The sequence below is a fragment of the Cuculus canorus genome, chromosome 5, assembly GCF_017976375.1.
Source record: "Cuculus canorus isolate bCucCan1 chromosome 5, bCucCan1.pri, whole genome shotgun sequence".
NCBI classification, from domain to species: Eukaryota; Metazoa; Chordata; class Aves; order Cuculiformes; family Cuculidae; genus Cuculus; species Cuculus canorus.
Window position 1 is genome coordinate 22488136 of NC_071405.1, and position 26529 is coordinate 22514664.

Sequence of the window (26529 nt, forward strand, 5' to 3'; positions counted from 1 at the left end):
GAACTTCAATCACAACAGCAACATTGTAAAACTATGAATGTCCTCCTCCCATCACTTCAGTCTTTAGAGTAAATTGCTAGAAACCTTTTTAGGCAGTTACTGAAAGTAGAAGAAATTAGGTATACAATAAATATATTAAAACAGCAAGCTTTCTAAAAAAATGCCAGTGTGCAGGAATTTCAGGGAGACTGAACAGCAGAGCTGTGGCTGAAGAAATACTTACCTTGGTAACACCTTCACTCATTATTTCTTCCAGATCAAGAAATGAAGTATAGATTAAAGTACTGCTTGCAAGTATTTTATCTCACTGGCTATCACAACAGATGGAAAAGGGAAGCGTACAAAGAGTCAAGGGAGTTCCATTATGAACACTAGGAAAAGGAACTGCCACACTTATTCACACAATTTTCATATGAACAGTGATGGAGAAGATCCTTTCCTTAATATTCAAGACTTAATAAGTCTTGGCTATTATTACACCTGTGGGGCACCATGGAGAATTCTGGGTCTGAAATTTTGAGTCCTGATCAAAAGTCAAGGATTAGACTCCAGGTGTAAGCAATGTGGAGACCCTTTTCAGTTATTCTATTGGACTCCAAATGATTAAGCAATCCGAACAGGCATAGTAATTAATACAAAAATATAGCGCCTTCATCTACCCTCTAGAGTAAATGCACTCTCACAACTCACATATTCAGGAATGTTCATTATTAACATAGTCCTGACATTCTGAATAGCCTCTTAGTACAGCAAGAAAAATGCAGCTAGAATGGGTGCCTGGAAATGGACAACCATAAATGTTTGCCCTGCAGGGACCGTGTTGACCAATGGGAAGGACGCAGTTAACAACATCAAACAACGAGTGCAAGTCAGTACAGTGACCTAATATGGATTATCTCGCATTTTTTTTCCTACAAGGAGAAGAAGGAGATTGCTTAGAGGAATGGGAAGCTCTACACTTTGAAGGAGAGGACTCACATTCGTTTTACTGTCCCAGTAGTGAAAGCTGGGATGACCTACTCAGGTTACACTGCTGAAACTGTGCTTGTATCTAGCCCACGCAGCTAGACTGAAAACTTGCACCCGATTTCTTGCTCTTCCTTGAAGTATGACTAAGCAGATGAATGAGATATCACTGCTTGTCCATAAAAGGAAACAAGTATTCCTAACAACAGAAGTTCATCAGGCCTTCTGACTTGCCTCTGGCCTTTCCGATCCGGACTTCTCAAGAACAGACGTTAGATCTAACGTACTGTCTCTGAAGAGGCAGATGTGAAGAATGTCCAAAAGGCAAATGTAAGCATGAAACAAAGGAGGAATTAGGCTAACAAAGTGCTAAGTCAAATTAATTTTGAAATTGGCTATAAAAAACTTCTCACAAGATTTCAGAAGTAGAAAATTCGAAAAATTTGCCTGTCACTATTGCAACAAAACAGAACAGCTGGACCTGTGGAGAACTGAGATCTGCACTGATAGGTCTGACAGGTCTTTAGGTTCCTAGATAGGTATTATTCAAAAGAAAGCTGAAATACAGTATTACAGGTCTGACATATACTGAAAATAGGTATGTGTCTCAATTTAGTGCATTCAAACTCCTCATTTATACTTCAAACAGAAAAGATTCTTCCTCCCTTTCACAGCAGCATGTAAGCATTCCCATCATTCTGATGAGACATGTGCACTGTACAATATCTGTTAGATTAATCATGTGAAATATGAAATATGGAATCTTAAATATTAAACATTAAATATTAGTGGCAGACTGTAAAAAAAATATAAAAACTGTCCATACTATGTCTATTTGGGATGAGAAAAGGGACATGGACGTGATCCTCCAATCTGTGCAAGATCTGTAGTGTCAGGGGATCCTGAAGGAGAATAGTATATAATAAACTACTTTATTTTAAGAGAAATTAAGATTTTCTCTCTTTACTTGGTTTGTGCTGAGCATTAACAGGCATTGATTAATACAGACAGGCTGCAGACAAGGATACAGTATTAAAGATGATGTTTCCTTAGCAACAATATTGGATGAAAATCCAAGAATATATTCATGTGACTACTTCTGAGCTTCATAAAACTAGGGCACCAGTAAAAATACACAGAAAACACTGCAGTAAAATAACAGCATCTCAGATATGTAATAATTAAGAGTTAACTTTAAGTGTGAAATTGATTCTATGAGTAAACACAGAAAAGTATTTTCATTGTATGTTTACAGACTTTTTACATATAGTTGTGGATATTTGTTGCCATTTATCCATATTTCCCCTGAAACAATGTCAGGACAAACTATAAACCATTTCAGTTATACTATTTAATTTGTTAAAGCAGAAAGAGCTGTAATCACCAAATATCTCATGACTTTAAATAGATCAAGTCAGAACACACTTGCATCCCATAGTCAAAACAAAGCAGTACTCATCATGGAGTGCCACTACTGGGTCTTCCATATAACTACTGTCACAGCACCAAAAATGTCAAATACAGCTTTCTGAAGATTACTTAAATTGTACAAGCATCCAACTGCAAAGTAACAGAGTCTGAACTGGAGACAGGGAGACTGGACTAAAGCTGTACATTGATTATTGCCACCTGCAGTTCATCTCATTACCATTCCATATCTTCCATTCTCAGATCTGACTGCTTTTAGATAAACAAGAAAAAAAAAAAAAACTAATAATCACTCTGTGTTCCTGTTTGTCCCAAAACTCAGCTGAACAGGGAAAGAAAAAAAAAACCAACAATCAAAACCAGATGAATTTCAAAGAGAAGGAAAGAAACAGAGAGTGAGTGCAGTAACACTGATGCAAAGTTCCCAACTCATCAAATATGAAAACTGAGGAAAAAGATTCTGGGAACTACAGGCCACTTTACACAAACGCCTGTTTTTGCCTTGCATGGTCATATCCTCCACTGCTGAGGGCAAGATCGACTTAAGCTTTCTAGTAAAAGAGTTGCCATCTCTACAAAAAAAGATTAAAGATAAAGATATTCTCCTTCTTTTCAAATATTAACGGTTTTGCCAGTGCCAATAGGACAACTCATGTTTTGACTGAGCACGGGGTGCTGTTTTTCTCCAAATTCTATATGATCTTGACACTTTCATCATCAGGTTTTCACTATCTGAGGCAAGCTTCTTTTATAACATACCCCTTAAAAAAGATGGCAGCAAATTCACTTGCATTTTAATAGCAAAAACCTCTTCTTACAGAGAAGTCAGAAACATCATATACACCAAAATGATTTGGAGATAAATTTGCTAAGACAATGTCCTATTATTTTGTACTCACTGTTCACATGAAAGAAGCAGTTCTGCTAATAATAGCTGGTGGTACAATAACGTGACACACTAAAGCTTGAAGGCAACCAAGGTATGGAATCCCAACTAAAAAAATATCCACTTCCTTGTTTTCTTATGAGACAATGCAAGGACTTAAGACTCATTTTTTAAACCATTATTAGATATAAGCTGTCAAGCGTAATTCTTCCAGTGGAACAGGGAAAAAAAAAAAAAAGAAAAAAAATTAATACAGGAGAGCAAGATCTGTGGCAAGAAGAGGTGCTGCCATCAGCTGTCAGTAACTCAAGAGTGAGACAGTCTAGCTTTTCAGCTCCTTTCAGTCATCACATCTGATGGCCCGAAAGAGATCCCTGTACAACTCAGCAAGCACTATTACAGGATTTGGTGAGGAACTTGGTCACAAAGTTACTAACTAGTCCATCACTCCTGAATGCAAGCGGTGAAGAGTAGACAAGCATACAAAATGATCATAGATTGATTTTAGGCTACCTCAGTTTTTTAAAGCATAAACACTTGATTTCCCATTACAACCAGTTTACAAACTAAGGAGCTACTTAATTAGCTAGCACAAAGATTATCATGCTGTAGCCACATAATCATGCAGACACAGAGACAAGTACAGCCATAAAATCAGAATGGATTTAATTTCAAATAAACTTTGCAATGAAATACAAGCAAGAAAAGTGACAAAAATTCTTATCAGTCACAACTGCTCTCATTCTTCAGTGCACAAAATTTCATTACACTCTTTGCTGAATTAGAAATGCACAGAATAAAGGATTAAGGGCCAAACAGGTATTTAGTCCAAATCTTTTAGCCAAGAGAATTTCAAAAATTTCTTTCCAGAAAAAGGTTTCGTTGGATGCTTCAGACCTCACAAGTTAACTTAATAAACTTGCTTGACGTACAAAATGTTCTAATTTCTAAATTTTCCACTGTCATGGTAAAACTCCTCAGAAAACTCTTCATTCAGTCATTACCTCTTGCTGCTTCTCCGTAAGAGATTTACAACAGTTTTTATCAGTGAGATTAATCTTCTTACTTTCATTTTTGAAATTTATGGTAGATCTTTTAGTATTACATAGCAAAAAACCCGCACAGATGTGTACAATTTTCTTTCATATTTCTGAGCAAGTAGATTAAACTACAATTCAGTCTTCTCTCCCATGGGATATATTATGAAAAACTCATCTGACTGTTTGAGAACATATCATTTGAATATTCAAGAGTGGAGTCACAGAACAATTTGTAATAACTTTTGTAAGGTTCATGCTTTTTTTAATACAGAAAGGTCACCCTGATAAAATTAGCAGTTGGCTTAAAACAAGGAATGCTGGGGAGAAGGCAGTGGCAGAGCTGCTCATGAAATAAGTTGAGCTAAGCAGAATATTCTGTGCTTCAATCAACTGTATTTGATTACCTACCAAAGAAGGCTCAGAGCAGAAGACAGCAGCACTAAGAAAATCTTTATATTGTCAACTCTCAAGAAAGCAGACATACTAACCTTCTTTCCTAGCTCTTGAGAACACCAGACCTACAGGTATTCTGCAGGTGTTAGTCAGAGGTGTTTTCCTACAGAAAAGGAAAGTGAACGGCTTTTATAAAACTGGTCTCAAATTTACCATCCCAGCATCTAACTTCATGCCTAGAAAGGTGAAATGCACCAGGATACCACTTAAAGTTGGGACAACATCTGAACTATCATTTAGAAAAACTAAATAAATGTAATGCAGGCCACAGAACAGAAGTATTTAAATGAAAGACTTCCTGCCAAAACAAACAGAAGTCCCACAGCTACCAGAAGCATAAACAAAACAGGGAAGAAGCATGGGAAAATGCAAGAATACCAAATGAACTCCAAGGTCCACTCCACGGTTGTATTCGGTAGGCAATGAAAGCTGTTGCACATGTGGGCTCACTAACTTTATTACTGAAAACTACTAAAAAGGAGAAGATGTATAAAGAGCATTTGCGAGCAACATTTTCAAGAAAACAGAGCTGTTCTCTCTTTTAAATTATGTTTATCTCAGCAATATTGATCTATATTAGATGAGGTATTATAAGGTACACTGATAAAGCATATGCTGTAACCTGCAAAAGATAAAATCACAATTATTTCTAAATTAATTTATTACTAAATAATGTTTCAAAGGCTATCCATTTCTATGGTATTCATTTCTATGGTAGAAAAACCAGCAACTCATAAACCAGTAAGTAAATGAGGAACCTGTAACTAAAAATACAAATATCTAAACTGCAACCTCGATCTAAAAAACACCAAACCAAACATTTCCCAGTCCTTCACATTCTCCTGTTACTTCCCAAAGCACTCTGGAAGACTGTTTAGTTTAATATGTCACACTCGCCATAATAAATCTGCAGGCAATTCCCAAGTGCTGTCAGACACCTTGTCTTGATCTAAGATAAAGCATCGTTCACCTTGCTTGCTCCTGTAGACGGATTATAAGCAGAGAATGAGGATTAACACAGTTATAAAAGTCAAGAGAAGGTTTATACAGTTGTCAGCTAACCAAAACATAGCATTAATGCGCTCATTCTATGTGCACACTGTCTTGTTAAAATAGAGACATCTCACCACAACTCAACTTGGGTGAGTAAAGCACATAAATTTTTTTAAGTGACTTCTACCTTTCAGTATATCTACCTTTTTTTTTCCCCAGCTGTATGTATGTGTAATGTTTGCACGCATTTGTACCGGCGTCTGACATTTTCAGGAGCTTTATTATTAAAATAATATATAATACATAAAATAATATGTAATTCAGAAAATTCAAGGGTTACTGCTGTTTTTTAACTTTATACCCAACTAGATTTAGTCAAAAAATATACAACACAAATAGAAAGAAGCAAAACACTGAAACAATTCTTTCCCATCTAGCCTTTTAGAACACTGCAATAAAACTATGTAATAGCTACACATTTCATTCTCCAGTTCCGGTAAAGAAAAGAAAAAAAGTAATCAGTGATGAAAAATGAGCTAGAGCTGAGAACACGATTTTACTCTAATGGTCAGAGTCTTGAGGCACTGGAACAGGTTGCCCAGAGAAGTCACGGATGCCCCACCCCCGAAGGTGTTCAAGGCCAGGATGGATGAGGCATTAAGCAACCCGATCTAGAGGAAGGTGTCCCTGCTCACAGCAGGGAGGTTGGAACTGGATGTTCTTTAAGGTCCCTTCTGACCCAAACTATTCTATGATTCTATGAGCACTTTATAAACATTATTTTCAGCTTGGACACATTTGCTTTATTATTAGATCTAGTCCTTTGCCCCAGTTTTGTTTCTCATCTGTTCAGTTGAGTTCTTCACCTGAATGAAGCATTTTATTTACATATACTTTGACATCAAATATCTAATCAATACACCTTGTATGACGCCAATGGAAGTTTAAATACACATCCTACAGTAACACAATGTAAAAGGCAAATGAAAAATTTCCCTGCCTGTCATCTGTCACAGGCTTCGCTAAATCATCAGTGGAAGTACCACTTGGAGTACCTATAAAGCTGATGACTTTATTCAAAATGACATTATTTTCTCCAAAGCTATGGCACTAACACACTTCGGACACATTTCAGTTGACTCTTGAATTCAAACCACCAAGAAACATTCAACTCCAAGTCACAGCAATCCTTGTGAAGAGGAAAGTTCAAATCTGAACAGCATGTCAGGATCTGCTCAGGTGCCCTCCTGTGCCAGCCACAAATCTCACCCATTACCCAGTGAGGAGGCACAGGTTGTTCTAAAAGATGCACAGGTGAGGGTTTTCTGAAGGCAGGGTCCTAGTTCTGAGACTGGATACACATTAAAGCAGTTTGTAAGCTGAATCGAACAGAGAAATCTCTTGGAACTAATGTAAAGTGTATTTTTAAGATTCTTTTATTTCCACGTACCCCTCTTAAAACCTAGTAATTCTGTTTATATTTGGATAGTTTAAAGTAAAAAAAATCCTGAGACTAAAGTGGCTCAGAAAAAGAGATATTACAATTCCCAGCTCAAGAGAAGTAATTACTCCCACTGTGTGAATCCACTGCTTTTCAGCACAGGACTATCATGAGGATGCAGAACAATGCTAATCCAGACATACAATATCAAGATAATTCAAAGAAAGTGAGCACCCCAAAATATTTGTCAAAGATGACCCCATGAATATATAAGTAATAAGAAGCTGGATATTGCTGTTAGGACAGGAGTTGAAAGAAGGGATTTTTACCGCCTAAAATGAGAGAAAGCAACGCGTGTTTTTAAAGCAGAAGACTCAGACTGATCTGGTCACACAGATGCAGGACTTGATCCATCCTCTCTGCGGGCCAAAGCAATAGGCACTATAAAGAAAACTCCCCTGAAAAAGCTTGGAAGACCAAGCAGTGAATCGATATTAAAAAACTGTGAAAAATAGTCGGAAGGACTGCCCACTGTATCTTCTGAAGTAATGTCTGAATACCCAGGGCTTTCATTGAAGGAAAACTGCCGCGACTGAGAGACGGGACACAGCCTGATGCAAGCAAGATGTCGATTTTATCGTATTCTTAACATATATTTATACTAGTTATAAGTGACTTACAAGCAACGCGTTTCACGCTGATTGGTTATAGTCCATTGCTGTATGAGCTAATATTTGGCATTGCTGCATAGCTACAGATATCTACTCTTTTTGCAGGTCATTAGCTTCTTTAGACAGTAACAAGGTTTCCTCCTATCTAGATGGTTGCTACGCCATTTGCACGTAGCCCACATAGCTGTTACTCCTTGCTCTTCTTTTCTTGAGGGGAGTTCTTGTTTTTAGCTTATCCAAGGTCTGTGGCCGAGCTTATCCAACACATCCCCCTTAAACAATCATTCTGTACTTTGGGTTTTTCCAAAGCCTGTCAGACCCTGTCCTACAGATAACCATCAGGCATGATCTCACAGATCCTACTCAAAAGAAGAAGAGTCTACCAGGAAGCCTCTCAGCAGTAACGAGGATTCCCCGTTAAAGTCTTTTTCAGGTAGGCTGAGGAAAGTTATTCTGAAGAAGAGAGAGAATATTTGTCTACAGACGTAATAATACAGGTATCCTCTAGCAGCTACGTAAAACAACAAGAAAAACTGCTTTTCTAACAGGAACAGTCACACAAAGACGTCTTGCTCTAAATGTACTGTAGAAGTGAAATATCTTGCCTATCACCAAAACAACTGGTATGTCAGCATGGGGCTTGCAGAGGACAGGTGGTCTTCATGTTCACAAGCTGGTAAGATGTCTCCAAAAGCAATGTTGCTCAACTCATATATCAGCTCCTAATGAATATAAAAGTTTGCCCTCTTTCTTTGTAATGCTGACATAACCTTTTCCATTTTCATGACCAAAACTGAAGCAGAAAGACAAAAAGTTGAAATGAAGGTAAAGGTGGTCAACACCAAAAATGTTCCAGGGATTTGTTATCAGATGGTGCACATGCTAGAATTCTTTGTGGCTTCTACCTTTTGCAATATATAACTGAAAGGTATCTTAAGTCTGCCTTAAAAAATCAGTCATACCTTTTGCTACCAAGAGTTAAGGCAATCTTGGCCGATTCTGATCTTTTTGTGCAAATCAAGCACTGCATACTGCAAGTCTATTAATATCATAAAAGCTACAACAGCAATAAAAATAACAACATTGTTTACTCCTTGTAGAAATTAAAGCCTTTTGTAGCCACTGGAGTAATCACAGCTATCTGCACTCTAATGAACATAGTTTATACATATCGGTAACATTCTGCAAGGTGCTCCACAGAGGTAGCAGGGGAAATTCATACCACAACAAGCAACATGCACACCGGAATCTCACCATGTAGAAAATCTTCTATTTGTATTTTGAAGAAAACACTCAATAGCATCTAGGTTAAACAGTCAACTGAATTATTAAGGCAGACAGGGGAACTTTTACACTCTGCTTCAGAAGTTAAAAGAATATTATAGCTTTATTTTTCTTTTCAAGTTATTTCAAGTGCTCAGTAACTTTGTCTACCACGTGAAAGTACTAAAAGAAACAGATTCCAGGTTAAGCAAATATACTGTGAATAAGCTAATTTCCTTCATAATACTACAACAGCATTATAATTCTGAGTGTACCTTAAAACTAAATTTAAACAGAGTATAGGACTGATCCTTATCACTGCAGATTAGACACCTTTGCCACTTTTATGAGTAATAAATAATTTTTCTTCGGAAGTCATTGAAGCTAGACTGAAGTGCTGTCCCAAATCACAGACTTAACTCTGCAAGTGATACATTAATATTTTGAAAAACTACATTTTGAAGTAATAAAACCTGTTGAGATATTGTAAAATGTAAAATTAAATTATCTGGCTCTTTTAGCTTTATGTCAATGACAGCTTAAACTTTAAAACGCAAAAATGGTAGATGACTTAAAACTAGAAATAAGTTTTTATCACTTTTGTTGTCTGGTGGAATTTTTACACATCACTTGAAACATAAGCTGAAATTTTTTTTTTTTTTAAAAGCCTACATTGCTTGTGTTAATAATTAAAGTAAAATTTAAAGTAATTTTCTGATATGTCAGACACAACTAGTAGATGATGGTTTTCAATCTAAAACACTTAAAGGTGGAAAAAATAAAACAGTCCCTAAATAATTTACTTTTAAACCTAAAGTTTATTTTACATCTTAACTGAAACTTTAAATTTTGCATTTAAAGAAAAAGACATTTGACTTCAGACAAACCTTTCAAAATAATTATATTATTCAAGCATGCTAAGCTAGTGTCTATCGCTATCATAATGACACTGTAAACACAATAGGTAACTTCATAATACTATTAAAAATCATCCAGGAATATAATCCACCTTCTTACCTATATGAAGAGAATTACTAACGAATTAAAACATTGAAAACATAAGTAAGGAGAAACATTATTACTTTGATTGCAATTTGGAAAAGTTACAAGATTAGAGCAGACCTTCAAGATGTCTGTAAAAAATGGTTTAAAATTTTTATTAATCAAACACTATTAATTCTTCGATTATACTGCTTGTTGTTGTTCTAGAGCCTTGTGTTGTCACACTAGCATTGAGAAATGAGAAAAAAAGCCAACTACCAAATGAAGAAAAGCATTTTCTACAGCACCAAGATGTTTTCACATTTAAGTAGTGACCTGATCTGACCCTTCCCATGAGTGCTGACAGAATCAGTCCAGAAGATGATGTGACTGCTGGCTATGAAAAGCCTGCTGCATGAAGGCAAGCTCAAAAGCCTGTAGCTCCTTGATTTGTATATCTACTTTAATCAACTTCTGGTATGTTTTAGATGTTCAGTTCTGGTTGGAAATTTTTGTTATTGCTATACATGTAGCTTTAGTTAGGAAAAATTAAGTTTTCAGTGGTATGCAGGCATATAAAACAACATACACACACTAGTCCCTTTCTAATCTGAATCCAGGAACTATAACAGTCTGTATTCCTAAAGTATTTTCATTTTATCAAACCAAATCCAAGAAAAAGACACTTTTACGAGACAGCATGCAAAGCTCTTGGTAAAAACCAAACCCAAAAACTTTCAATTACTGCTGTCACGTTTATTGTATTGTTCTTGTCTGAAATAAATGGTGCATGTCTCTGACCTAACTCCAGCAGGCTTATGAGCGCCTGCTGAAGTTTAAACTGAAGAACAGGTGTCACGCAAAGCAAAATACACATTTTTGCCAACTCTACGAAAGATCTCAAAAAGATGCACTAGTCTGAACTTAGTTTTCACTTTTGCTTTTCAACAGCACCATCAATGCCAGGTGAAAAATAAATTCCTTGTAAATTTTCAATACTCTGAAGCTCACAAAAAAAAAAAAAAAAAAAAAAAAAAAAAAAACAGTCACAGGCAGTAGCATTAAGGAAAAAAAAAAGCATTTAAAGGAAAGATTATCCTAAAAGTCTCCTTGGAACATGTCTGCATAGAGAATAGTCCTGGTAACATCAAAGGCTTTTGCCAGCAGACAGCCATGTAAAAAGGTGGATGAGGTCAGAGTTTCAATTTTCTCACCTTCCACCAGAGAAAATAAAGTACATAAACATGTTTTAGGTAGCCCAGACAAATAAGGAGCCTCAACAGGAGCATAAGTTTCCAGGATGACAAGTTAATACTCTAAGGGCGTATCTTCTGAAATCTTTATACAGATCAGGATTAAATATGATCCCCCTAAAGGTGTCTCAGACAAGGGAAGGACAGCCTACATTAAATAACCCAGGCTCCTTTAAACCACTATAATTACAGGGAGAACAACAGAAAAATCTAAGCTGAACACACCAAGACATCGTTTCTTCCTCCTCTACCATAAAGCAAACCAATTTACACCTCATAAGCTAGTCTGGCAGTTTATGAAATCCTACAGAGCATACAGTTTAAATCAGTAACTTTGCAGAAATAATTCACATGTTCACTCAAAATTAGTGTCTCCTACATATACACAGCCCAGGCTGGATAGGGGATCTTACGTTCTGCAAACACAGCAGACGTCCAAGTTATGCTGCTGCTGATGGACAGAATTATCAAAGGAAATCACCTGAGATTTCACGTACAAAATTTTACTCCTAAAGTACTCCTAAAACCGCAAGAAAAACACTAAAGTTATTGGCACTCCCAAAACATGCAAATTTCCAAAACACTTCTGCATCTAAGTGATGCATTCTGCAAGTGTCTGCACAAACCCAAGACCTCAACAATAAAAATATGCAGATGCATAATAAATACAAGATCGAAAACATGATACTCCCTATCCTCCAAAAGAGTAGATTGATTTCTGGAACACAATTCTTAGAAGAGATAAAAAACAAAGGATTAAAACCCAAAAGTTCCCCAGAAAGCAACAGTATTCCTTTTAGAGACAGATTGGAGCTAAATGACTGAGACTGTTCAGTTAAAAAAATAATAAAAGAGGCCTCAAGTGATCCTAATTACTCTCTTCTATTCCAAAAAGGACCGTTTGATAGAACTAAGCTACAAAAACACTGGAAAAGCGCTCTTTTTCAGTACCCAGTTAACTAATGCTGGGGATGGGAGGGTGTGGACACCATGATTAAAGCTGAGATTAGACATTTGTACTGGAAATAAATCACATTAAATCACCTAATCATTTAAAAAATCTTAAAGCAGATTTATACTGTTTTGTTTAATAAAAGGAGGTAAAACTTCACAGAAGAAGGCAAACTGCCAGTGAAAGGAAGAAATTTTCCAAAGGAAAACATCCTCTAGCTATCCGCTAACCTAATGCTGTTTTCTGTTATTAAAGAACTGGTCTCTGACTTAAGAATTGCAATTCCTCTCTTCCTGGTTGATGCTTAAAATCAGAATGTCATCCAAAGCACGCTAATGGTATAAAAGTTCTCATAATGAAGAGTACTAATAATATCCCCACGCAGCATGCAATATATACTGTGTAGTCTTTTTAGCTATGGAGCCGTGCTAATGGAAGACTGATCCTTTAAATATATAAGATTTTCAGACATCAGATCTGCTTGCACAAATGAGATCTCGTAAGAAGACAGTCCTTGCATTTCTTTCGCTAAGACATTCACAAATGCCTCAGCATTTGAACAGTACTTGCTAAGCCTATTACAAAACAAAATATAACTGCTTTATTGCAAAAAAAAAAATAATTCATGCGTTTACAATCTTCAAGAGAAAACTCAGCAACACTGATTACTGTATTATATAATCCCAGTTTTGCACCTGTTTTCTGGTATTTTAAAAATCTATTTTTTGTAATACTTGACCATCCTACTATGACAGCTTTAAATATTGAGAACTAACACATCTAGATACCCAAGTTTAGTCAGGAAACATACGGGATGATGACATTTAAATGGTACCATGTTGCTTTTAGAAAATGCAGCAAGTGAAACACTGATTACTGCAAGTCTAATCTTACCATTAGAAATACCCATGCCGCTTTTAAATCGAGTATTCTTCTTTAAGTGTACCGATATTTTTGCATAGCATTCTGCATTGCATTCAGCACTCATGAACAGATTTAAGAAGCATGCAAAATTCTAACTGCATAAAACTATAATGCTGTAACATATATAGAATTACATTCTCTCTCAACATCAGTACAATGCAAAGGAGGAGAAACTCCAGTACATCAGATCACGGTACCACACCAATTCAAGTATATCCCCATACAAAATCAGGCCAAGTCATTATATTCTTTCTCTCTGGTTTGTTGACTTTTGACAGTCTTTTTTTTTTTTTTTTTCATTTAGTACTATTCTGAATCATGAGTTGTGTCACACTTTGGCCAAATGTAGCACGCTGCACCAAAACTGAGAGAGAGTGAGCAAAAAACTGTTACCAGAGGAAAATATAAACAACTTCCCCAGTTGTAGCTCAAACCACTTAATTCTCACACTATAAGAAGTCCTACTGAAAAGAAGGGTCTCATTCAGAATCACTCACAAATACATTGTATTAAATGTGTAATATTACACTAGGGCAACTTTGAAGGTTACATTAGAACAAGCAAGGACCCACTGCTTCCTTAGCACAAGGGGAAGTTACAGACCTGGATTTCCCACACCACCTGACATCAGAAATGGCTACTTAGTTCTTAAGAAGCACTTTTTCCAGGATTAAAACGAGAATGTGAATAAAGCATTAAATGATGCAAGTAACAGTGATTCAAACTTCCCATTCAACACCCCTAGCGCTGAATGGTTTATAATGGTACATCGTCTGCCTACTTTTTTTCTTCACATTTTTAGCACTGAGGAACAATGTACTATAGATGTGACACCTTTCTAAGTGACATTCACAGCCATACTTCAAAAGTACTTCAATTTCTTCAAGAAGATTTAAACAAAGAAGTGGCCCTTACGGCCAAGTTTTCTAGTGTGTCTAATAGCTTAAATGAAAGACAGAGCACCTATTCTGCCCACTGCAATCAATAACTGTTACTCATGAGTAACACACACACAAAGCGATGCACTAAGGATCATAAAAACAAATTTTGTGCTGTAAATTACCTACGAAACTGTCTACTGCTGACTCTTACTCCAACAGAAACAGCAAAGGAAATCAAAATTTAAATTCCATCCGCAATGACACCTACTGGAAGTGAAAGGACTGATGACTCAGGCTCACATCTGCCCCTCACACTCCTCAAATTCTCTCATTGATCCCACACCACCACCAGGCCTATAAAAGCATCCTGAGTGAAAATACATTTAAGAAATAACACCAGCACATTTCTTGTGCAACATTAGCTTGTAATTTTTTCTTTTTAAAATTAACTTCAGCACCGCATTCACTGCCACGCCAACTACTGAGCTACAGGAGAAGCCTCAATTTTGCAAGAAAGGCTCATCTTTTAAGGTTACCCTAAAAGTTTCAGGAGTTACAGGCAGGCCACTAATTCCCCACCTAATCGCCGCCTTTTTAAAGGCGAGCCAAAGGTCTACCTGCTGCAGCTTAACCTCCTCCGCAGCCCGAGTCCTTCAGGGCACACACGCGATTACTGCCGCTCCTCCCGCCGGGCACTCGGGGACCGGGCAGCGACCTTTCCTGCCCCGGGCCGGGAGGGGGGAGGGGGGGGACGGACGACAACGACACGGCCCGTCGAACGCGGCAGCCGAAAGCCCTTGCCAGGCTGCTTCTGCCCACGGCGGGGTTAGCGCTGCCTGGTCCGGATGGATTCCGAGCCGCTGCCCGCATCCTCGGCAGGGCGTGGGGAGGCACCGGGGCAGCGGCGGGACGCGGGGGCCGGGATGCGGGACCGGGATGGCTCCCGGAGGGATGCGGGGCATGCAGATCCAGGATGCGGTGGGCACAAGCCGGGATGCGGGGTCGGAGAGCCCACAAGGAACCAGGACCGGGATGCAGAGTCGGAGCTGAGATGCGGAGTTGGGATACGGGATTGGGGAGCCCGCAAGGAACCAGGGCCGGGATGCGGGGCCGGGAAGCAGGGTCGGAGCTGGGATGCGGGGTCGGAGCACACTGCGGGATGTGGGGGCGGGATGTGGGAGCCTGCAAGGAACCAGGGCCGGGATGCGGGGTCAAAGCAAGTGGCAGGATACGGGGTTAGGATGCGGGGGGCGCACGGCGGGATGCGGGGTCGGGGAGCCCGCAGAGAACCAGGGCCGGGATCCGGGGTCGGGCTGCAGGGTCAGAGCGCACGGCGGGATGCGGGGCCAGGATGTGGGGTGCACGGCGGGATGCAGGGTGGGGAAGCCCGCGTAGAACCAAGGCCGGGATGCGGGGTCGGGGCGCACGGCTGAATGCGGGGCCGGGATGTGGGGCGCACAGCGGGATGCGGGGCCGGGATGCGGGCTTGGGGAACAGGTGCCGGGATTCGGGGCCGAGACGGCTCCCGGAGGGAAGCGGGGCCGGGATGTGGGGCCGCGGCGGTACCTGATGATGTCGTCCTGGTGCCCCAGGTAGAATTTCTGCCGGTGCTCGCGGGGGCTGTAGACCACGCCGACCCCCGCTACGAAATAGACGATCTCCTTGGCTGCGGTGTAGTAGAGGTTGTTGCGGCACTGGTGACCCCGGTAGCCGTAGACCCACTCCAGCCGCAGGTGGCAGCTCGGCGCGCTCCGGTCAGCCATGTCCCCCCCGCCGGAGACCCGCGGGAAGGCCGCCCGCCCCGCTCCGCTCGCTGTCCGCCGCGCTAATCCGCGCCCGCCGACATGAGCGCCCGCCGCCGCCGCTCGTCCGCCGCCTCACAGAGGGCGCCGCCGCCCCAACCCGCCGCGCCGCCCCGCGCCCACAGACATGGCTGCGCTCAGGCGCCGCCCGGCACCCGAGCCAGGGCGCCGCCACGGCCCCCCCACGACGCGCCTGCGCCCGGGCCAGCACCGCGGACAGCGCCGCGCGGTGGGGAGGGGCGGCGGGGAAGGGCGGCGGAGAAGGGGCGAGGAACTGCGGTGGGGGCGAGGAAGGACGGGATGGGGGCGCGGGGCGGCGGGGAGGGGGCGAGGAAAGACAGGGAGAGGGCGAGGAAGGACGGGGAGGGGCTGAGGAACGGCGAGGAGGGGGCGAGGAAGGACGGGGAGAGGGTCAGGAAGGACGGGGAAAGGGCGAGGAAACATGGGGAGGGCGAGGAAGGACGGGGAGGGGGCGAGGAAAGGCGTGGGGCCAGGAAGGACGGGAAGGAGGTGCGGAACCGCCGGGTACTCGCGGCAGGAGGTAAGGGGCTCCCCTCGGCGCCTGCTTGGGTTGGGGGGCGGAGGGGCGGTCCACACGTTTGTGTTCCCCTCGTTTAGTTTTATATTTTTACTGCCCTTTCGGGCATTCGCCGGTTCCTCGCCGTTCCTCGCGGCGGGGTGAGCCTCCTCCGCCGGGGCCGGCGCCTCGCCAGCTTCGCTTCACCCAAGGAGAAAATGTCAGCTGTAATTTGGCAATGACAGCTTCAGCCCTGCAGTCCCACCGCCTGCCTCATGCACCGTGCACAAAAGCTGCTTCCCCGTCCGTACCTCAGTTTCCCCACGACACAACTTTCATCCTTAGATCTGAAAGCATTTTAGCTGGGAAAGTCACCATTTTCCGATCTTGCAAGTAAGGAAGTGACTTCTTTGCGTTGCATGGGACCGCAGGGCAGGGGAACCCCTTGCCACCTCCAAAATCTTCGTCAGGAGATCATGCACCTGCCCAGCTTCACACCTAGATGCCTAAATGCATGTACATTACCAAGATAATGCAAACGGCTTTGCGCTATAAACTTGAATACTTGTTCTAACAGCTACTGGGGAACTCATCCAATTTGGTAATTGAAAACAAAACCAATCATTTTCCTGTTACTTTCCAAGTGTATTTATTTTGTCAGGATTTCTTTTTAAACCTCCATTTCCTTAACTTCTATTTCTCTTCTACTATGTCATTATTCATATTGACATTTCAGCGACAAAACATCTACTTCTAACTAGTTACTTCATGTTGGAGACATTTTTCCATGCTTCTCTATTTACATTTTAACTAATAAGAGCTTTTCCTCTTAAATCTTTCTTGAGTAAACTTAATACTATGCTATTCACGTCATTGTTTTAGATAAAAGAATTCTTTTGCAAAAACATGCATTTAAGCATTACAGTCAATTAATTTTATATTAACGTATTTTTATAGTCTAGAACACTGAGAGGCAGTATTTTTCTCAAGCCGTGACACTAAAGATTTTTCAGGATCAGATGCAGATTTCAATCTCATGCGTTTATTGAAAACAATACTAGGCATATAACAGAATTCTGCAGAGATCAACACAGCCTGAAACTTAATTCAAATACGTAGCCAAGGAAACTTCTCCTTCCATGAAAATATTAAATTTTTTTGAAAGAAAGAAATAAAAGGGCTTTTATTCCTAATCAGAACAAACAGTTGTATGTATTCACCAACAAATAAAGCAAATGTTACTTCCACAAAAATGTTAACAGTCTTTTCCCCTACTATTTGCTTCGTAAACAACCAGAGCCCCTTGGAACTTGGGCATCTGCAGCTTCTCAGGACAACCCAGGATGGAAGACTAGCCAGGAAAACACTGCAAAATTCGCAACCAGCTCATCTTAGAAGTACAAAACATATTATTCTTTCTAGTCTGATGGCTGTTCTGTGTTGCTATCCCAGCTCTTTTCATGGGAAAAGTGGTTACAGAAGAAGTCCATAACAATCGTGCTAAAGTCTCTTTCTGGAAATAAGATGGAAGTGAACACTGTCTTCCTTTTTAAAAACAAACCAAAAGAATTTTGCATATCTGCATTGCTTCCTCTTTAATTCCACAGACTGTTTTGAATGTCAATATACATTTAATCAAGCTGCTAGTAATATTTTGTGCCATTCCATAAAGTTACAAATATATTGAGACTAAAAATAAGATATTACAACTGTGAGACTGTTCCCTCCATAAGCCACAACTTATGGAGAAAGTAGGTTCAAAAATAATGAATGTACATGATGACTGAAATAATTTGTTCCAAGCTTTTAGATGTTAATTAGATTGATTATCAGCAGGCAGAGGCATTTGATACATATTTGACTTATGCTACTGTAAAAACTCATTTGAAAGTGGGAGTATTTTCATGGTGTAAGTTGAGAATGTATTAGTTTTCTCTTTACTGCACATTTATAGCATATTTAAACATGAATGTACAGAAATATGTAATTATGGTGTCTCTACGTCTACTCTATATACATATACACTTTTGTGGGGTAATTGCTTAAAGTGAAATTCTGGACCTCTTGAGAGCAATAATAATGTGTGGTATTATCACAGAGTCATAGAATCATTGGGGTTAGAAGGGATCTTAAAGATCAGCTAGTTCCAATCCCCCTGCCATGGGCAGGGACATCCCACTAGATTAACTTCGATGGAGCTGAAATTTTCATCCAGTGGTCTTGCAACTCAGAAATTAGAACAAGAGAGTATCTGGGTTAGGCTGTTTTCAGCTGCATGTTCCAAAACCAAACTGAATCAGGAAGAAACTTTAATGGGTAATGACATTGGCTATAACTGGAATTTGCTCATCTTATTCCTGTTAATGAAAAGGAGAACCCAAAACTGTCATTGGAAAAACTATATACATGCAATGCAAGGAGGGTGGGAATAGCTGCGTGTCACACATCACACAAACTGCCAGCATTTCCTTTGTTTGTTCCAAAATTTACTACCATCTCAAAGATGAGGAAACGAGAGAAAATTCCAAGAGGAAAACTATTTATTGTGGTAGTTTGCTAACCTTATGCCTGTAAGGTTGCATAAGGGATGCAAGTGAAATTTTACACACACAGCTTCTGTTTTTGCTGGGAATAGGAAGCAGCGCAGTATCACGCCTTAGTCACCCCTTACTTTACCTGTCACTCAGCTCTGACACACATAATTCCTTTGTTCCCTAGTAGCCTGGACGTCTCCACCCAGCATCACTGGTACCGGGCAGTCATGGCTTCAGGAACCACCAGGACATCCCTCTGTCAGTGGTGTGTGCGAGCAGAGGTTCATTTAGCCTCTGGCCCCAGTCTTTCTCCATTCTTTTTCATGCTAGACGTACAGACTTAGCGTGGCGTGACCTTTTGAAGCTCTCCCAAAGCCCGTGACCCCGCCGCCACCCCCGCAGCCCCGCGGCCCCGGGGGCGGCACGGGTGCAGCCCCGGCAGCACCAGGGATTCGCGCTGTCCGTGGTGCTGATCTCAGTAGGCAGGAGCCGTGAGGCCCGGCTGCAGTCGTAGGGAGAGGAAAGTTGTGTTTTATGACGTAGGGTTATAGTGGGAAGTAAACGAGCTTTTAGCCAAATAAGACTTTTTATGTGTTTCCAGTAAGGTATTTTACAAGTGAAATGTGGCGTTTAGCTGTTTTGCTTCAGCTGCCTATGATGTTTTATATCTTTCCTGTGATGTCAGATAGATCATTGCAAATTGTGTTTCGTTAGTATACAGTGACACAAGTGCATCAGTTCTCTAAATAAATCAGATAAGTGGCATTTTAATGTCTCACAACGTGTACTTATAAGAACATGTGCTTCCTAGCATATTGTAAATAAATCTACAATGTATCTCATGTTCTGCTAAGTGGAACAAGGCTTAAAGAAGTGATTTCTTAAACAAATGCTCTTGGAACAGCTAATTCCAGAGCACACAAGATGAGGGATTATTCTTTGTTAAGTCCTAAGTAATACAGAGTAGCTAGTTCAAGCAGTAATTATATAATATGAAACAGATGAGCAACAGTGACAACATTAATTTCAACATCCTTGGGGATAAGAAGGTGTCAATCTATTATGGGAACACAATGTCTGAAAATAATATTTTGTAAAACTAAGAAACATATTTAAGAGAGAAAATTATGAGAATTACCTGCTACCATTTCATAGCACTGAGGCAAACACTAAGGATCACAAAGGTCTGTTTGTTACTGGATAAAGATAAGAAGGACAAAAGACAGCATCTCAAACTTAGAGACTATTTGAGTTTATTCTCCTTCAGAATATATAAAATTTATCAAGAGATTTTATACTATATAAGCCAACACATAAGATGCAAGTTATTAATAAGTTTTAGAGGACTAAGATATAGTATTAAATTAATAGTAGTGAGATTTCTTTTTTTAAAGTAACATTAGAAGCAAGAAGCCTTGAAAATAATCATCTACTGCATTATCAAGAAACAAGGGAACTGATCAAGTTTAAGAAAATGGCATAGAAAAATAGTCACTGATTTCTTCACATCTCTTCTCAACACAGAATAGTCTGGGAAATATAAGATGGGAGCATGTACAGGGTACGGTCACTTTACGCTGTACTTCCAAATATTTTGAGAATTTTACAATCTAGATGACATGCTCAGAAGAGAAAAATGCAATTGCTCCTTAAAATCGTGTCCTACATTGAAGCATCATCCAATACTGTAACTGTTTTAAAAGCAAGTTCTGTTATAAACTTGGTAACTATAAATCCATATATTTTCTTTTGGTACTGACTCATAAACTAGATGCAATGATTTAAATTAAAATAAAACAATTATGTGTGCATAAAAGTAAATATTACAGACATTAATTTGTCCTGCTTCTGCAAGGTAACTTGCACCTTGGTAATCATAGGAATTGTATTCATTTTGTAAACATTCATTCTGGGCACTGGAAGAAATCAGCACCCTACTGAAAAGACAAAGAACATGCCACTTTCACAATGCAGACAACAACCAGGGCTGCAATAAGTCTAGTCACTGAAATTTGATTTAGAAATGTCCTCACACGATAGTTTCCCAACATATGGCTGATAAAGAGATGGACAAGATACAAACATTGCTGAAATTAAATTCCTCTATTATTAGTATAGAAAGCAACAATTTCTTCTGGACATTCTAATATGTGATAAATCTGTTTAGGACAGGAAATAATACAACTACATCAGTAAACAATACCAGCGGAAACTGGAGAGGGAACACAATTACTGAAAACTGTATACTGGCTTCCTTAGCCATGATGTTTTTACCAGCAGATCTTATTTTAGAATGTCTCTCATAATCCAAAGTTCAAATCCTCACTCTTTTGAAACTGAAAGATATCCACCATGTTTTCAACAGCAAAAATCTGAGTCTAAGAATTTCCATCACAGTTTCTATATTTTCCACATAAATATAAAAGAACTTCTGCATTTAGTTATACATTTAGTTCCAGATTTGAAGTTTCTGTAGTAAAATCATGTTTAATATTAGTCTCAGAAGGTAGGCACTAAGATTTGTATCCATTCTTAAAATGTCTATCAGACTTTAAAAATTGTCCCTATAATCTGTGTTAGCACATGGGAACAGTCCACTTAAAAAAACCCTCTTTTTAGTCTGTAAACAATGAAAAACTACTGTGTTTCAGACTGCCAACAATCTGACACCAGAATGCATTTTGAAGCCACTTAGTGGAGCACTCAGTTTCTTTCAGCAATGACATTGTGTTTACACAACACGGCTCTAGTCACCACACACAGACTTGGATCTAAACAGCTTTTTTCAGCTTTCATTTTAGGCACAATTACATGTGTACTGAAGTCATTCATCTAGGTGATTTGAAGAACTTGTATCAAGCACCAGCACTTAATAAAACATATGACAACCTAAACAAGCTTAAACGAGCTGCATAAAGAGAGGCTGATTAAATCCCAATGAATTTTCTATCATAGACTTATGATAAAAATCTGATCCTGAGCTCTCAAAGTCAAATGATTTCAACTCTTAACTAAACTAAATATACAATGCAATTTATTTCAAATTCTGTTTATGTGACAGCTAACTCTGGCTCATCATATGATATCATAAACAATATAAACCAACATCTTGTTCGCATGCAGTGTTAATTTTTCTACCTGATTTCAATTTTTTCTTTACAACTAGAATACTGTAGAATAATCAACCCCAAAGCATGTTATCAATACTTCTGGGTGGGATGAATTAATATTTCAGCTGGTTGATGCTTATTATCAGATTAAAACATTGTCAGGTCAAGACGACATCTCTCTACATAGTAGTTGACAAGTTTTTCAAAATATAATACACAGTACTCACTTTGCAAAAGCTCTCAAAAAGCTTAGCTGTCAAAAGGAATCAGGAAAGAGCTTAGCCTAAGTTACTACATAGAATCAAAATACAATACAGGTTTATCAAATATGAAATAATTTACCAGTGATAATATAAATATTAAGAAGAATGGAAGGAAATTAAATATCTAAACATTGAAAAAGTAACAATATTAACTCTTGTGTTGCTGAGAACCTTAAGAAACAGCACAGCATTATTAATCCAGGAAGGTAAACCTTGACTTAATTCATTTCATTGTATGATTCCATACTATCAGATTTGACTAAGCACTGGAACAGATTGTTTAAGGACTGGAATGGGTGACCCAAAGAAGCTGTGGATTCCTCATCCTCAGAGATTCTCTTATCGCAACTGGCAATGCCCTGAGCAACCTCATCCAGCTTTGAAGTTAACCTTGCTTTGAGTGGAAGGTTGAATTAAGCAGCCTCCAAAGTTTCTTTCCAACTTAAATTATTCTCCTTAGCTCTGTTGGCTGCTTCCCTACAGTCATACTGCACTTAAGTCAGTCTACCATCTGAAATGAAGTAATCTTACTATAAAGACAGCAAATTGCAGTTGTAAAAGAAAATATGGGCAAGAGACTGTTACATGATATAACTTTTTATTGTAACTTACTGTTCACAGGTATCTATAAAATGCCCACTCCTTACAATAAGGAAATAGATCTTTTTTGCTCTAAAAATTATAAATCAATAACCAAACAGACTCTAAAAGGAAGAAAGTAGATTTGTAAGGCACCTACATAATTTTTTGTGGGAACTGACAGGCATATAACAAATTATGATGCTATAATGGCTTTGTAATTAATACAGTAGACTGAGTACCAGGAGATCTCTATTCGCTCTCTACCACTTTTGTCTGTGTGTGTCTGTGTGTCTGTGTGTGTGCGCGTGCGTGCGCGCGTCTGAACCCATTTACATCCACTGCAGATAAGTGTGCCAGTCTAGCTGCTCTAAACTTGAAAAGAAACAGTCGAGCCCAGTGGCTTTTTAAGCCAAGCATCCAGTCATCAGTGGATCCTTCACAATTTTTTGCAACCAACCTTTAAATGGAAATAACATAGCAGCCATTTTCATAGGCCACTGTTTTTTTATAGATGCATTGATTTCTGCTAGTGTGTTGAACACCAGTTTATATTCAGCACAGCATACGGAGCATGTGCATCAAACAGGAAATAGTGCTTCACAGGAAACTAAAGATAAAAAAGAAGGCAACAATACCACTTGAAAAACATCCTATTCATCCTGTACATTGAAGGAGGTGTGGATCTGATCACAAAGATTGTATTCAGTCCATGTATAAATAGAGCAAGGGAGACCTGAATTTGTCTGAAGATTAATGGTTTGGGACCTGAGAAGTATTGCCACCCAAGTTCTGTTATCAACTACTGGATGATCCCTTTTTAGTTAGACCTGATCCCTTTTTAGTTAGACCTGATCCCTTTTCAGTTGGGCCTGATCCCTTTTCAGTTAGATGGTTAAGATATCATGTTTGATCAGCAAAAAACAGCGGTATTCTTATTTATGATAGCAATAATTGCTATTGATACATATTATTGCCTCGTCTGGTCACAGAATGAAACCTGCAGCTGTAGCTACAAATTACTTACCCTAATGCTGAATCTAAGCCTCAGCACAAAACTCTGCTCTTAATGCAATTTCATTTGCATGACCTGTCCTAATTTTCTATCGTCAGTGAGAAATGGATTCTACAAGCAAATACTATGTGAACTCAACTTCAGATGGCAGAGTCCTTGCTGAAAATAGGATGTAAAGAGGGAACTTTTGCTTTGTGCTCTTCTGCCACAACTATATGCCTTCCCAAAAACCAGGGACTTGGCATTGCCTGATCTGTAGTCCTGCTTGGGTTCATTCAAAGCATACAAAACAAAACTCATTCTGTGCTCTGCTGCTCTGCACTCCCCCAACATCAAATGTATCTGAATCATTAGAATGAATCCTTTTTGCATGTTACCCTTTCATGACACTAACTCTTTTCAAAAGCAAGCCAGACGTCTCTAGCTGAGACAAATCTGCAGGTAGATGTGCGGTAACACCAATGTTCGTTTTCAAGGCCTTGTTAATTACAATAGCAGATTACATCTCTCTTCTGCATTCTTGCATCTTGAGAGAGATGAGTAACTGATAGAAGCAGAAGACTCCATCTAAATGACCTAGCTACTGAGAGATACAGAACATTTCTTCACAGAGTTGCATAAGAAATATTAGGATACCAACAGAATTTTTGGGACTATTTTTAGGGTCTATTCTTGGTTTTATTGCAAGAATATGAATTCATGATGAGAGATTAGGCCGGAGAATTAGCATTCCTAGTTCAAGAAACAAGTATGATTGCTTGGTGCACAGAAGACCCCCATGGGAGCAGTCAGCCTATAGCATCTGTGTTTTTAAAATGAAAGAGGTCTTAAGATATTGGTGAGTCCTGTCCTACTCTCCGCTTCCACAAACACTTTGTAAGAAACTAATAAATGTATCTCGTACTCGTAGTTTAAATGTTAATAGACTGATGCAGAAGAGTTATACGAACATTTTGAAAATGCAAAGCATTTTAGGCGCACAAATGGTGTATTCTGAAGAAGTATATAGAGGAGAAAAACATTAAATACATCTATCCTTTCAGTATCATCTATCTAAATACATCTGTCCTGTATTCAGTGTCATTTTAAAGTGCCTTTGTCAGTAAGAAGAGAAAAACTATTAAAATAAAAGGTGAAAAAGCAAAGCAGATTTAAATCTCTAAGCAACATTTAACCTTGACAAGTAGTTGAACAATTGATTGAAACACAACTGAAATCCAGTACACAGATACAGATGTCAACAAAACCTACATTTTATAAAAAGCGTTATACAAACTCATGTGTTTTATGAATAAAGATCAATAATATTGGATTCCTGGTATTCAGTAGAGTTCCATGATATATTCATTTTAAATTAATTATAGTAAGAGTTCTTATTGTAGCCTGTCTCAGAGACATCAAGCTTTCCAATGAAGAATAAACCATCAACAGAAGAGAAATTAAACTATCCCTTACTTCTGATTCCTCAATTTTCCTTTCCTGGTTCAAATAAATGAAGGCAAAGTTCAAATTACCCATGAGACAGCGATATCATCACAATATTCCAGCTGTAAATAAAACAGCACCACTGAATTTCCTGTCCTTTCACAGAAGATGAGAATAGTATCTTAAAACATACTAGCTAAACTTAAAGCATACTAGTCACTTCTAGCATGATGAATGTGGATAGTTATACAAGAGAAGCACAAATCAAATATCTGAGTCTAAGTACCCAGGATTTATTTTGTCCAACTTGCCAGGGAATAAATTTTCATCATTTTGGGAGAAAGTGGGTGGAAGGAGATACCTCTGGCAAGCTACTTGGACAGTGTCTTAGCCCTGAGCTATAGGAAAGAAACTAAGCAGTTTCCATGTACTACACACAAGTATGACTGAACTGATAATTCCTGAAGCATAACACAGAGATTTAAGCACTACTAATTTTACTGAAAACAACCACTAATTTCTGATAAGCCACTGAATAGCTATATTGTGATAGATAATGCAGCTCTCAGGTGGGGTGTCAGATATATATTCGAATCAATGACATCAAAAAGGAAATGCTCCAGAGCTGAAAACCACTCTTTAACACATTGCAGATACGAATACCAGAGTCTGAAAGAGACTGTGTTCTTGCTTTTGTGGAGCAGGGCCAGCATGTTCAGCCTCCCAGCCTGCAACCGTGCACCCCTAACAACAACAAATGTCATCCCTGTAAGTGCAACTGAGAGTTATTTCATCTACTACAGCCTGTGTGTGAAAACTCCTGAGAAGTTAAACAGGCTGTCCAGGCTTCTATCAGGTTAATGATGAATAGAATTCAATGGCAGCATCATTTTATTTACAGACCAGCTATGTAGTGTGTCTACCTACAGGGGACACAGGGCACTCATTTGCTGACTCGTTGTTGAATTCTTTTTAGATCTTGCATGTACAGCTTAAAAGACTATGATTAACTCACAAGTCACTAGTGGCTCACTTCATACATAGCAAGGCATCTGTACAAAGGACTAGCACACAGATTTGCAAGCACATGAATCCCTGAGAGCAAAAAGCTTTGGTGTAGAGTGCAGAGTCAAATTTCCACTGACCTTTGGC

At 39.3% G+C, this 26529-nt stretch overlaps 2 protein-coding genes across 3 annotated transcripts in view; one reads left to right on the forward strand and one right to left on the reverse strand.

Moving 5' to 3' along the window:
* Nucleotides 1-16157, reverse strand: part of EML5 (EMAP like 5) — a 112538-nt gene extending 96381 nt beyond the window's left edge. For both annotated transcript variants that reach the window (XM_054067287.1, XM_054067286.1), the window contains exon 1: nucleotides 15699-16157. In XM_054067287.1, the coding sequence (XP_053923262.1) occupies nucleotides 15699-15895 (197 nt within the window). In that variant the 5' untranslated portion in view covers nucleotides 15896-16157. The remainder of the gene's footprint in view (nucleotides 1-15698) is intronic.
* A 246-nt stretch (nucleotides 16158-16403) lies between these two features.
* The window catches only part of TTC8 (tetratricopeptide repeat domain 8), a 62605-nt gene continuing 52479 nt past the window's right edge, over nucleotides 16404-26529 (forward strand). The window contains exon 1 of the mRNA XM_054067104.1: nucleotides 16404-16475. The gene's annotated coding sequence lies outside the window, so the exon portion shown is untranslated. The remainder of the gene's footprint in view (nucleotides 16476-26529) is intronic.